The sequence below is a fragment of the Ahaetulla prasina genome, chromosome 4 (genome assembly GCF_028640845.1).
Source record: "Ahaetulla prasina isolate Xishuangbanna chromosome 4, ASM2864084v1, whole genome shotgun sequence".
NCBI classification, from domain to species: domain Eukaryota; kingdom Metazoa; phylum Chordata; class Lepidosauria; order Squamata; family Colubridae; genus Ahaetulla; species Ahaetulla prasina.
The window spans coordinates 6,377,627-6,391,337 of NC_080542.1; the positions used below are offsets into that span (position 1 = coordinate 6,377,627).

The 13,711-nt window shown below is 46.0% G+C and overlaps 1 protein-coding gene across 1 annotated transcript in view; it reads left to right on the forward strand.

Annotated features, from left to right (window-relative positions):
- SLC7A7 (solute carrier family 7 member 7) overlaps positions 1-13,711 on the forward strand; it is a 47,604-nt gene that overhangs the window by 7,020 nt on the left and 26,873 nt on the right. The window contains exon 3 of the mRNA XM_058181280.1: positions 12,038-12,163. Within this exon, the coding sequence (XP_058037263.1) occupies positions 12,038-12,163 (126 nt within the window). The remainder of the gene's footprint in view (positions 1-12,037; positions 12,164-13,711) is intronic.

A 13,711-nucleotide genomic window follows, 5' to 3' on the forward strand; every position in this document is an offset into this window, starting at 1 on the left:
GTACAGATTCAATGACTTGGACAAGGGGATAGATGGGGAACACATCAAATTTGCAGATGATACCAAGCTGGCAGGAATAGCCAACACTCCAGAAGATAGGCTCAAGTTACAGAAGGATCTTGACAGACTTGAACATTGGGCGCTATCTAACAAAATGAAATTCAACAGTGAAAAAAGTAAGGTTCTACATTTAGGCAAAAAAAAAAACCCAAAATGCACAGGTACCGTATATGTGGTACCTTGCTCAATAGTGGTACCTGTGAGAGGGATCTTGGAGTCCTAGTGGACAACCATTTAGATATGAGCCAGCAGTGTGCAGCAGCTGCCAAAAAAGCCAACACAGTTCTCGGCTGCATAAACAGAGGGATAGAATCAAGATCACGTGAAGTGTTAGTGCCACTTTATAATGCCTTGGTAAGGCCACACTTGGAATACTGCGTTCAGTTTTGGTCGCCGCGATGTAAAAAAGATGCTGGGACTCTAGAAAGAATGCAGAGAAGAGCAACAAAGATGATTAGTGGATTAGAGGCTAAAACATATGAAGAATGGTTGCAGGAACTCGGTATGTCTAATTTAATGAAAAGAAGGACTAGGGGAGACATGATAGCAGTGTTCCAATATCTCAGGGGCTGCCACGAAGAAGAGGGAGTCAAACTATTCTCCAAAGCACCTGAGGGTAGAACAAGAAGCAATGGGTGGAAACTAATCAAGGAAAGAAGCAACTTAGAACTTAGGAGAAATTTCCTGACAGTTAGAACAATTAATCAGTGGAACAACTTGCCTGCAGAAGTTGTGAATGTCCAACACTGGAAATTTTTAAGAAAATGTTGGATAACCATCTGTCTGAGATGGTGTAGGGTTTCCTGCCTGGGCAGGGGGTTGGACTAGAAGGCCTCCAAGGTCCCTTCCAACTCTGTTGTTATTATTATTATTATTATTCGGGAGAATTGGTAGTTGTGACCTGCAGGTGGGCACCTTTGAGACAACCTGGATGACTGGCGAATCTCAACAGACTTTTGCAAACAGGGCTTCCTTGCTCCGAGGAGCCCTCTTTCCATCGTGACTCAAGGTCTGGTGACCTCACGGCTCTTTTTCTGCTGCTCGTGTTTCTCTTCCTTCTTTTAACCGGCGGGTTAATTCCGGGCTTGTTTTTCGGGAAGCCTGTGTTCTTCAGACGAGGGCCAGGCAGCCTGCTGAATTGGCACGTGCTTGTCTGAAGCAGCCGGCGAGAAGTGCAGCGTCAGGCTCCCCCGAAAACCACTCGGTTGCAACACAGGAATGTGCCGGGCGGCGTGGGCTGATGGGCTAGGCAGAAAAAAAACTTCAGGCCCGCCACCGGGTGGGAGGAAGGGGAAGGGTGGATGCTGGGAATGGGAGCTGGGATAGCACCCAAGTGCGTGTGGGGTGAAGGCTAGAATGGAAGCCAACCGGCAGCGATGTCTCTTGTCTCTTCTAAAGCCATCCAGCTGGAAAAAAAAAACCAAAACAAAACCGCTGATAAAATCCTTAGTTGAATAAACAAGAGGCGTAGAATCAAGATCGGGTGAAGTATTGAGGCAAACCTCTCCCACCCGCCCCTTCAGAAGAATGAAATATTTCGAGAATTATTTAAAAAGGCAGAATATTATATTTCCCTAAACGACAAAATGAAGAAACATGGGGTTTTTGGTTTTGTTTTTTTTTTAAAGAGGTAGGAGGCAGTTTTTAAAAATGCAGATTTGGTCATCCGTTCGAGACAGGATTATTAAAACCCCAAGGAAGCCAGCATTTAGGATTAATTAACATTTGTTTAATCAAGATTTGAAAATCCGAGGAAGACACCTGGTGGTGGGATTCAGCCGGTTCGGGCCAGATAGTTAAATTGCTGGCTGGCCTTGCAGGAGTGGCCACGCAGCCCATTTTTGCTCCCAGGAGGCTACAGGGAGGCCTAGGCCCAAAATGGGAGGACAGCGCATTCCCCTCCTGGCCCATTTTTACTCCCAGGAGGCTGCAGGGAGGCCTAGGCCCAAAACGAGGGGCAGGGGGGCAGCGCATTCCTCCCCCCGTGGCCCGTTTTTGCTCCCGGGGGGGGGTACAGGAGGCCGAGTGCTGCCTGTTACACCCCCTGGTCACACCCACCATGGCCACGGCCACGCAGCTGGTCATTAGGGCAGGGAACAGTTGTTAAGACTCATTTGCCGAGACAAACGAATTAAAACCGAGTAACAAAATACCCAAAACGAGCCTCTAAATTACAAAACGCCGCAGAACAAAACTGTATTAAAAAAAAATCCACACGCTCCACAAACCAATCAGTCAGCTGACCCCAGACTGCTGGGGGGGGGGTTCCGTTCCTCATAAAAACCATGTTTCCAATCAGCCTCCATGTTGTTTCCAGCATCTTTCTCCCAGCTTGGAACCGAAGTTACCAAACCAGAGGGATATTTCTTCCAACAGCTTTGTAAATCCTTCGTAAGACTATGCCTGGAGTACTTGCATCCAATTTTGATCACCGCCATTACAAAGATTACAAAGAACACGGCCGTAAACATTTCGGACCTGTTCAAGTTTCCGAATAGTGCTAAAAAAACAGCCCCGCCTAAAATATATTGAAGAAATTCAGAAGAATTCATTTAAGAAGAGATTGGATAACCATTTGTCTGAAGTGGTGTAGGGGATTGGACTAGAAGACCTCCAAGGTCCCTTCCAACTCATTTATTCTATTCCAGTCTAAATCCAACTGGGTAATAATGGCGGCGTGAGCTACTCTGGCTAGGTCTTCCATCCTGCCATCCTGTTGTCCTCTTGGTATTAGTACCACTTTGTAAAGCCTTAGTAAGACCACACCTGGAATACTGCATCCAGTTTTGGTCACCAGCAAAAAAAGACATTGAGAGTTTAGAAAAAGTGCAAAGAAGAGCAACTAAGAGGATTAAAAGCCCGGAGATAAAAACTATACAAAGAGTTGCAGGAATTGGGTATAGCTGGTTTAGAAAAAAAGAAAAATTAGGGGGGACATGATAGTAGTCTTCCAGTATTTGAGGGGCTGCCACAAAGAAGAGGGAGTCAACTTATTGTGCAAAGCACCAGAAGGCAGGAGAAGAAAAATGGATGGAAACTCAAATCAAGGAGAAAAGCAACCTGGAATTTAGGAGAAACTTCCTAACAGCGAGGACAATTAACCAGTGGAACAGCTTGCCACCAGACGTTGTGAGTGCTTCATCACTGGAAGTTTTTAAGAAGAGATTGGAGAGCCGCTTTTCTGGAATGGTAGAGCAGTGGTATCAAACTCAAGGCCCAGGGGCTGAATCTGGCCCACACGGTGCTTAGATCTGGCCCGTGGGGCCACCCTGGAAATGGCAAAGGACTGCCCCACGATGCCTCTGCCAGCAAAAACAGAGCTCAAGAGGGCAACGTGCGCCCCTCTTGAGCTCCATTTTCGCTGGCAGAAGTTTGCAGGAGGCCGTCGCAGCCGAAAATGGAGCGCGGGACCCCGTTTTTGCTGGCAGAGCGCTTGGGCCACAGGGGCGTCCCCCCGACACAAGTGACGTCAAGCTGGCCATACCCACCCCAGCCCCCTGAGGTCAAACACACAACCCTGATACGGCCCTCAATGAAATCGAGTTTGACCCCCTCTCTCCCCACCCCCCGTGGTCGAGGTTCTGCTTGAGCAGGGGATAGGACCAGGAGTGAAATACTCCTGGTTTAGACCGGATCGCACGATCTGGTAGCGATTGTGGTCAGTGGTTCGGCGATCCGGTAGCAATGGCGGAGCAAAGCTCCGCTCACCGCCCGGGTGTCATTACTTCCTGGTTTTAACCAGGAAGTAATGTGTTTTGTGCATGTGCACTTCCAAACCGGTAAGGAAGGTAAGTAGATTTCACCCCTGGGTTGGATTAGAAGACCTCCAAGGTCCCTTCCAGCTCTGTTCGGATCGATTGTTCGAAAAGGACGGATGCTCGGAGCCGGGCCTGGGATGGCAGCCGAGTTAGCGTGGGGTGAGGCCAACCACAGCAGAAATGTTCTAAAGCCACCTACGTCCCTGACCTTAGCTCTGAAAAGCAAACCGACCCCTTTAGCTTCACTTCGGAGTTACCAAAAGTGGAGGCTGATCCCGGGACGCTCCCTGCACGCTGCAAAAGGTAGAATTAAAGATCTTTTTCTCGTCACCTCAGATAACCCTGAGCTCATGTTTTGAACGCGTCCTCCACACTGACCTCTGGAGTCTTGTCACTTGATAAAGCTGGTCTAGGAATTCACCGCAGAGCAAACCTCTTGACTCGAGGCGGCCCGCCCACCGTAGGCCTTCGTTCCGAGTTGAAGACGAAAGCTGGCTTCCTTGGGAGCAGGAGGCCCTCTGTTCGTGGTCAGAGACCATCTGTCGGGTCTGAGCGCCCCCCCCCCCCACACACAACATGCAACTGAGGTTGGGTGTTAGTTACGTGGCTGGGTGTTAGGTAGCGTGAGACCCTTGGTGCTGTCTGAGCTGGGTTGGTTTCCTGCAGACGTTTCGTGAGCCAACTAGGGAACGTCATCAGCGCTAGAAGGGAGCAGTGTTTGCTCTCTGTTTATATACACACGGCTTGCCTTGGCAGTGTTGGTGAGAGTTTCTTGATGGTCCCTTGATGGTAAACCTTGATATATGTAGTAGATAAACAGAGAGCAAACACCGCTCCCTTCTAGCGCTGATGATGTTACCTAGTTGGGTCATGAAACGTCTGCCAGGAAACCACCAAGCTCAGAGAGCACCAAGAAGCACACAGTCCTCCTCCTCTTCTTCTAGCACGAATGATGTTACCTAGTTGGGTAATGAGATATCTGCAAGAAAACATCAAGCTCAGAGAGCACTAAGGACTCCACAGTTGTTGTTGTCGTCGTCGTCCTCCTCCTCCTCTCCACAAACCCCATTCACATATAGCGCTGATGACGTTATCTAGTTGGGTCATGAAACGTTTACAAGGAAACCACCAAGCTCAGAGAGCACCAAGAAGCACACAGTCGTCCTCTTCTTCTAGCATTGATGCTGTTACCTAGTTGGTTAATGAAATATCTGCAAGAAAACATCAAGCTCAGAAAGCCCTAAAGACTCCACAGTTCTCCTCCTCCTCCTCCTCCTCCTCCTCCTCCTGCACTGATGATGTTACCAAGTTGGGTCATGAAATGTCTGCAAGAAAACATCGAGCTTAGAGAGCACTAAGGACTCCACAGTTGTTGTTCTCCTCCTCCTCCTCTTCCTCCTCCTCCTCTTCCTCCTCCTCCTCCTCCTCCTCTTCCTCCTCCTCCTCCTTCATTGATGATGTTACCCAGTTGGGTCACGAAACGTCTTGCAAGGAAACCACCAAAGTTCAGAGAGCAACAAGGACCTCCAGGCCTCAACCCCGAGCTACAAATACTCCCTTCGATCAGTAGCACGAGAGGTTGGCACCGAACCGAAAGGCGTGATTAGAAAAACTTGGCAGGACACCCTGTGCCATCTCCCACCGAAGGATAGCTGGTCCCGTTGGGAAACGAGTCCTCGTATCTCTGCCTTGCTCAGAGTCAGGCTCGTTCCAAGGACCTATATTAACGAAGAGGAATTTATTGCCGTGTTTATCAAAAGAAAAAAGAAAAGCGCCCTGAATCCCAAATCCCATTTCTGCAGTTAGAAAGCGGGGGTCTTAAACTTGGAAGTATAGCTTGGAGGGTGGTCCTTGGTTCAACACAGGCTCTTCTTGTCCTGGGGGGCGGGTAGGGGTGGAAATAGGTGGGTTTGGCCATCTGGCTCCAAGCCAAATCTCCCAGAAGCTCCTGAGACACAACGACTCGTTTCCTGGGGATAAAGATCAAGGTCAGAAGAGCAGAACACAAAGCAATAAGATCTGGATAAACAAGTTAATTTCTGTTCCTCGTCTTTGAACTTTTGGGCGATATCCAGGAAGATTCTGGCGTCTTTGGCCTGGATTTCACTTCTCGGCACTCACCGGCAACGGCCATCTGGGGATTCTGGGCACCAGGTTGGGAAAATCAACAACTTGGGATGAAGGCTATCGAAGGGGAACTTACCCAATTTGTAGAAGATACTAAGCTGGCAGGAATAGCCAGCACCCTAGATCCGCGATGGCGAACCTAGGGCATGCAGAGCCCTTTCTGCGGGGATGTGAGCTGTCGCCCAGCTCAGCTCCAGCCCGTATGCATGCGCGCGCCTCCCGCTGGTCAGCTGATTTTCTCTGCCACGCATGCCCGGGGGTGAGGCACATGCAGGAGATGTGCGCGCATGCCCGGGGGTTCGCGCATGCATCTGCAAGTGTGGGGTTGGGTCACGTGCCCAGCGTGGGGATAGGGGAGAGCGTGGGAGGGAAGCGCCCCCCCTCCGCGGCCCATTTTGGGCCTAGCAGGCCTCCCTGCAGCCTCCTAAAACCAAAAACGGGCCGCCACCCCGCGCACTTTCGGCACGCGGCGACAAAAAGGTCAGCCATTGTTGCCCTAGATCAGTGAGGGCATACGCGCTTGTCTGGGCCGCAACCCAGAAGAGGAGCTGCATAGGGTGCATGTGCCAGAAACCCAGAAGAGGAACGAGCAACACCGCGCATGCCAAGTGACATGGTGCCGTCTGCCACTCTGGGCAGGCGTGCCATAGGGTCGCCTTCACGGCCCTCTATGATAGCTTCAAGATCCAGATGGATCTCGATGGACTCGAATACCGGGCCCTCTCTAACAAAAAAACTAAAAACTGACGACCCCCACCCTGTCAAAGATCTTGGAGTTTTCATATCAGTTGACCTAAATGCCAAAGCCCACTGCAACTACATAGCAAAAAAGGCTCTAAGAGTTGTACACCTAATTTTACGCAGCTTCTTTCCCAAAAACTCTACATTACTAACCAGAGCATACAAAACATTTGCCAGACCTATTCTTGAATACAGCTCATCCGTCTGGAACCCATACCACATCTCTGATATTAATACAATCGAACGCGTCCAGAAATATTTTACTAGAAGAGTTCTTCACTCCTCCGAAAACAATAAAATACCTTATGCCACCAGACTTGAAATCCTGGGATTAGAAAATTTAGAACTCCGCCGACTCCGACATGACCTGTGTTTAACACACAAAATCATCTATTGCAATGTCCTTCCTGTAAAAGACTACTTCAGCTTCAATCGCAATAATACAAGAGCAAACAATAGATTCAAACTTAATGTCAACCGCTTCAAACTTGATTGCAGAAAATATGACTTCTGTAACAGAGTTGTTTGTTTGTTTATTTATTTATTTATTTATTTATTTATTTATTTATTTATTTATTTATTATTCACATTTTTATACCGCCCTTCTCCGAAGACTCAGGGCGGTGTACAGTAAATAAAACGACAATAATACAAAAACCATTTAAAATACCATAACAAAATTAAAAAACTTATTAAACTGCTGTATACTTAAAACTATTAGAATAAAAATACAAAGATAAAACCCCTGTTAAAAACCCGCTAAAAATCCCTTATTATTAAAATCAATCAATCAGGCCAGCCCCGCTTGGTGGAAAAAGAAAGTCTTGAGCTCGCGTTTAAAGGTCCGAAGATCAGGGAGAAGACGGAATCCCACCGGCAGCTCGTTCCACAGAGCCGGGGCCCCCACAGAGAACGCTCTTCCCCTGGGGGCCGCCAGCCGACATTGGTTGGCTGATGGCACCCTAAGGAGGCCCTCCCTGTGAGAGCGGACTGGACGCACCGGACAATGGGAGGGAACTGGCGGCAGCAGGCGGTCCCGTAAATATCCCGGTCCGATGCCATGGAGCGCTTTAAAGGTGATAATCAACACCAGAGTTGTTAACGCTTGGAACTCATTATCTGACTCTATAGTCTCTACTCAAAATCCCAAAATCTTCAACCAAAAACTATCTACCTTTGACCTCACCCCGTTCCTAAGAGGACTATAAGGGGCGTGCATAAGAGCACAAAAGTGCCTACCGTTCCTGTCCTATTGTTCCTTTTCATTATATCAAATTAACATAGTTATTGCATTCTTTTCCTTATATATATATATATATATATATATTCTTATATGATATGTTGTTGTTTTATATCGATGTTCGTATACTGTTGTGACAAATGAAATAAAAAAAAAAGAAATTCAGTGTAGAGAAAAGGAAAGTCTTACACTTAGGCAAGAACAACCAAAAGTTACACGTATAGACTGGGTGAAGCCAGGCTTAATATTATTATTATTATTATTTATTATATTTGTATACCGCCCATCTCCCGAAGGACTCAGGGCGGTTCACAGCCAAAAAACAACAGAAAACATATAATACATATAAACAGCTAAAAGAATAGACAGTTAAATTCAATTGATGCCCTAAAACTATAAGTATAAATTTTAAAACCTCATTTAACCCCCTTTTATTAAAAATCCCAATTTAAAAACTACGTTCAAGCTAGTCCTGCTCTTCGAAATAGTAATGTCTTCAGCTCGTGGCGGAAGGACCTGAGATCGGGGAGTTGACGAAGCCCCAGAGGGAGCTCGTTCCAGAGGGTAGGGGCCCCCACAGAGAAGGCCCTCCCCCTAGAGGTCGCCAGCCGACATTGTTTAGCTGACGGTATCCGGAGGAGGCCCTCTCTGTGAGAGCGCACTGGTCGGTGAGAGGCTAATGGTGGCAGTAGGCGGTCCCGTAAATATCCCGGCCCTAGGCCATGGAGCGTTTTAAAGGTGATAACAAGTACCTTGAAGTGAACCCGGAAGACCACCGGGAGCCAGTGCAGACTACGCAGGAGGGGTGTTACATGGGAGCCACAAGGTGCTCCCTCTATCACCTGCGCAGTCGCATTCTGGACCAGTTGGAGTCTCCGGGTACCCTTCAAGGGGAGCCCCATGTAGAGAGCATTACAGTAGTCCAGGCGGGATGTAACAAGGGCATGAGCGACCGTGCATAAGGAAGCCCGATCCAGAAAGGGGCCTAACTGGCGTATCAGGCGAACCTGATGAAAAGCTCCCCTGGTGACGGCTATCATATCATCTTCTAAAGACAGCCGTGCATCCAGGAGGACGCCCAGATTACGAGCCCTCTCCGTAATAATAATAATAATAATAATAATAATAATAATAATAATAATAATAATAATAATAATAATAATAATAATAATAGTAATAGCACCCACTGTGAGAGGGATCCTGGAGTCTTAGCGGACAACCAGCTAAATATGAGCCAGCGGTGTGCGGCGGCAGCCAAAAAAGTCAATGCTATCCTAAATTCTATCAACAGAGGGATACAATCCAGATCAAGTGAGGTACTAACACCACTCTACAAAGCCCTAGTAAGACCACGCCCGATCCAGTAGCGATGGCAGTGGGTGGTTCGGAGAACTGGTAGCAAAAATCCCTTCCCCCCCGCCCCCCGCCTGCCCAGCTGAGCTGCATGAGCATCAGAGTTTTGGTTGTTTTTTTTTACTTTTAAAAGCATTTTTTCTTCGGCCGAGAAAATGCTTTTAAAAGTAAAAAAAAAAAAGCCTCTGATGATCACGTGGCTCAGCTGGGATCATTCGAACCTTTTAAAAGCATTTTTTCTTCGGCCGAGAAAATGCTTTTAAAAGTAAAAAAAAAAAAAGCCTCTGATGATCACGTGGCTCAGCTGGGATCATTCGAACCTTTTAAAAGCATTTTTTCTCAACCTCTTTGGCTGTAGAGGTTGTAAAAAAAATATGCTTTTAAAGAGTTCTGGTGATCAGGCAACTCAGCTGGGATCATCAGAACCCTTTCAAAGCATTTTGTCTACAACCTCTTCAGCCGAAGAGGTTGTAGGAAAAATGCTCTTAAAAGGCTCCTTTGGTGATCCCAGCTGAGTTGCCTGATCATCAGAGGCTTCTAAAAGCATTTTCGGCGAAGAGGTTGTAGAAAAAAATGTCTTTAAAAGTTAAAAAAAAAATGGCCACGCACCCAGTCACGTTACCCCCCCCAAGCCACGCCCACAGAACCGGTAGTTACAAATTTTACATTTCACCCCTGCTGCCAATGATGGGACTTGTAGTCCACGCCATTGAGAAAACCCCGAGGCTGGATAAGTAACTGCTGTGCTTCAGAGAGGGGAAAAAAAAAATCTCTTATCTGGGACTTTGGGTTTTATCAACCCGGCTTACCAGTTATCTCTCGGAGTTCAACCTACTCCTCTTAACCGGCTGGTTGACTTATTCAGCTCCCTGTCTTTGCTGAGGGATTGCTTCGTAATTCAGAATGACTCAGAGACAGGAAGAAATCCAAGATAAAAGTCCAGGGCTCTGCGGGCAGGACTTTTAAGTCCAGAAATAGCTCCCATCGATCTTTGATTATTATTTTTTTTGTTTACATTTATATCCCGCCCTTCTCCGAAGACTCAGGGCGGCTTACAGTGTATAAGGCAATAGTCTCATTCTATTTGTATATTTTTTACAAAGTCAACTTATTGCCCCCCCAACAATCTGGGTCCTCATTTTACCTACCTTATAAAGGATGGAAGGCTGAGTCAACCTTGGGCAGTAATTGCAGGCTACTGTGTTCTAATAACAGGCTTCTTAACAGCCTGAGCTATCCCGGCCCCTATGTGACCAAAACAAACACTTATCTTATTCAAGAGCTGCTTTGGGGGAAGAAGACAAAGAAAAAGAAAAATTAAATTAAATTAAATTAAATTAAATTAGAATAATTAAGTAAAATAAATAAATAAATAAATAAAATAAATAAATAAAATATTAAATAATAAAATAAAATAAATGATAAAATAAATGATAAAACTCAATAAAAATAAAATAATAAAATAAAATAAAGCAAATAAAAAACAAAGCAAATAAAAAATAAAATAAATTAAAAAACAAATAAAAATAAAATAATAAAATAAAAATAAAAAATGAAATAAAACAAATAAAACAAATAATAAAATAAGGAAATGAAATAAAATATAAAATAATAAAATAAAATATAAAATAAAATAAAATAGTAAAATGAAATAAAATATAAAACAAAATGAAATAAAATAGTAAAATAAAATAAATTATAAAATAAGTTATAAAACAAAATAAATTAAAATAAAAAAATAAAATAAATAAAATAAATAATAAAACAATAAAACAATAAAAACTAAACTAAACTAAACAAAAAAATATAAAATATAAAAAATATAAATGATAAAATTAAATTTAAAAAGATCAAATGAAATAAAATACTAAAATAAAAATTCGGATGCTTGGCCACTAAGCTGTACAGGTAGTTCTCAATATTACAACAGTTCATTTAGTGACCGAAGTCACACAGCTCTGAAAAAAGGGGACTTATGACCTTTTTTCACATCGGACGACCGTTGCGGCATCCCCGTGGTCACGTGATCAAAATTCGGACGCTTGGCAACGGACTCGTATTTACGACAGTTGCAAGGTCCCAGGGTCACATTATCGAGACCTTCCAACCGAGCAAAGTCAATGGGGAAGCTCGATTCACTTCACAACAGGGTTACTAATCTACGAACTGCAGGGGTTCCCTTAAGAAAGGTGACAAGAAAGGTCGTAAAACGGGGCAAACCTCACTTAACTAATGTCTTGCTTAGCAACAGGAAGTTTTGAGCTCAATTGTGGTCATAAGTTGAGGACCATCTATAGTTGGGAATGGGTATCGTAAGTCCACAAACCCGCAATTCGGAGGGAGGAAGGCAGGGGTGAAATGCTCCCAGTTCTGACCGGATCCCATGATCCGGTAGCGATTGTGGCCGATGATTTGGCAATCCGGTAGCGATCATGGCCGGTGATTCAGCGATCCAGTAGCGATCATGGCCAGTGGTTCAGCGATCCGATAGCGATCGCCGAACCACCGACGACACCAACCGCCTGGGTGTCATTACTTCCTGGTGTTAACCAGGAAGAAATGTGTCTTTTAGCTTCTGGGCATGCGTAGAAGGTTTTGCGCATGCACAGAAGGTCTGTGCGCGCGTGTGACACGCGCAGGGGGGCATGTGGACTTCCGAGCCGGTAAGGAAGGTAAGTAGATTTCACCCCTGGAGGAAGGAAGTTACACCCTTCCTTCTAAGTCATTCAGCTTTGTTTCCTCCTTCTCTGGATTTCAGGCTTCCTGACTTTTGTGAACTGCGCCTACGTGAAGTGGGGAACCCGAGTCCAGGACCTGTCCACCTATGCCAAGGTGCTAGCCCTCATTGTCGTGATCATTGCAGGCATTGTCCGCATTGGACAAGGTACCGAACACTCTGGCTGTGGGGTGTCTCTATTCTCTAACCTCTAGGGGGTGGGAGGGGGTAGGAGGCCGCGGGGGGGGGTACCTGGGCTACCCCAGGTGATAAAAGGAAGTCCCTGTCAGGGGTCAGGTTCAAACTGAGATGGAACCAAGTTTTCCAATCATCTTTCTCATTCTGGTGACCTCTTGGAGCTAATTCACACGCTTGAATGTTCTCACTGATGACTGGCAGTTTGAGGAGAAAACCTGCAGGTGTGAACGGGGGACCCATCACACACACCACAGATGAGAACTTCCTTCCTCCCTCCCTCCCTCCCTCCCTCTTTCTTTCTCTCTCTCTCTTTCTTTCACCCTCTCTCTCTCTCTTTCTCTCTCTCTTTCTCTCCCCTCTCTTTCTACTCTCTCCCTTCCTTCCTTCCTTCCTTCCTTCCTCTCCCTCCCTCCCTCTCTTTCTTTCTTTCTTTCTTTCTTTCTTTCTTTTTTTCTTTCTTTCTCTTTCTTTCTTTCTTTCTTTCTTTTTCTCTTTCTTTTTTCTATTCTTCTCTTTTTCTCTTTCTCTCTCTTTCTTTCCCTTCCTTCCTTCTTCCTTTCTCTCTCCCCTCTCCCTCCCTCCCCCTCCTTCCTTCCTTTCCTCCTTCCTTCCTTCCTTCCTTCCTTCCTTCCTTCCTTCCTTCCTTCCTTCCTTCCTTCCTTCCTTTTTTTCTCTTTCTCCCTCTTTTTTCTCTCCTTCTCTCTTTCACTCTCTCTCTCCCTTCCTTCCTTCTTCCTTTCTCTCTCTCCTCTCCCTCCCTCCCCATCCTCTTTCTTTCTTTCTTTCTTTCTTTCTTTCTTTCTTTCTTTCTTTCTTTCTTTCTTCCTTCCTTCCTTCCTTCCTTCCTTCCTTCCTTCCTTCCTTCCTTCCTTCCTTCCTTCCTTCCTTCCTTCCTTCCTTCCTTCCTTCCTTCCTTCCTTCTCTCATATTCAACGATTCTGGGCAACTCAACGTAGAAAAAAAAACATTGAAAAGATTAAAATCCCTGGTTACAAAAACACAACAGATAATAAACGTGAAGAGATAAAACCATGGAGATAAGTTGGCAAAGTAGAGAAGGGAGGTGGAGGGGTGTTAGTGTCGTGTCCCACTCCTCCGCTGACGGCCGGGTCAGGGAAGTCCGTATCAGGCGTGCCTCTGCAGCTCTGCCAAAGTCCTAGCAAAGTTCTCAAGGCAGGCAGGAGACCAGGAAGTGACTTCAGCAATCCAAGGTAGACTTTGCCTGACTCAGAGAATGCCAGAAAGCAGATCTTTTATATAGGCCATGGGGTGTGGCTCCATGACTCAGCACTTATCCAGGCCTGCCCCTCCCTTCCTTTTGCTGACGCCGCCTATCAATTCTCCGGAAGTGAGGATCTCTCCAGGCTCCAGCTGTTGGCAATTCACATTCCTCAGGCTCACATGCTGTGGGGGAGGGGGAGGGGTCTAGTTGCTCCGTTTGCCTGGGCATGGAGCCAGGACTGGGGGCTGGAGGCACGTCAGGCCCTTCGTCTTGTTCGGCCTGTCTGGGCATGGTGC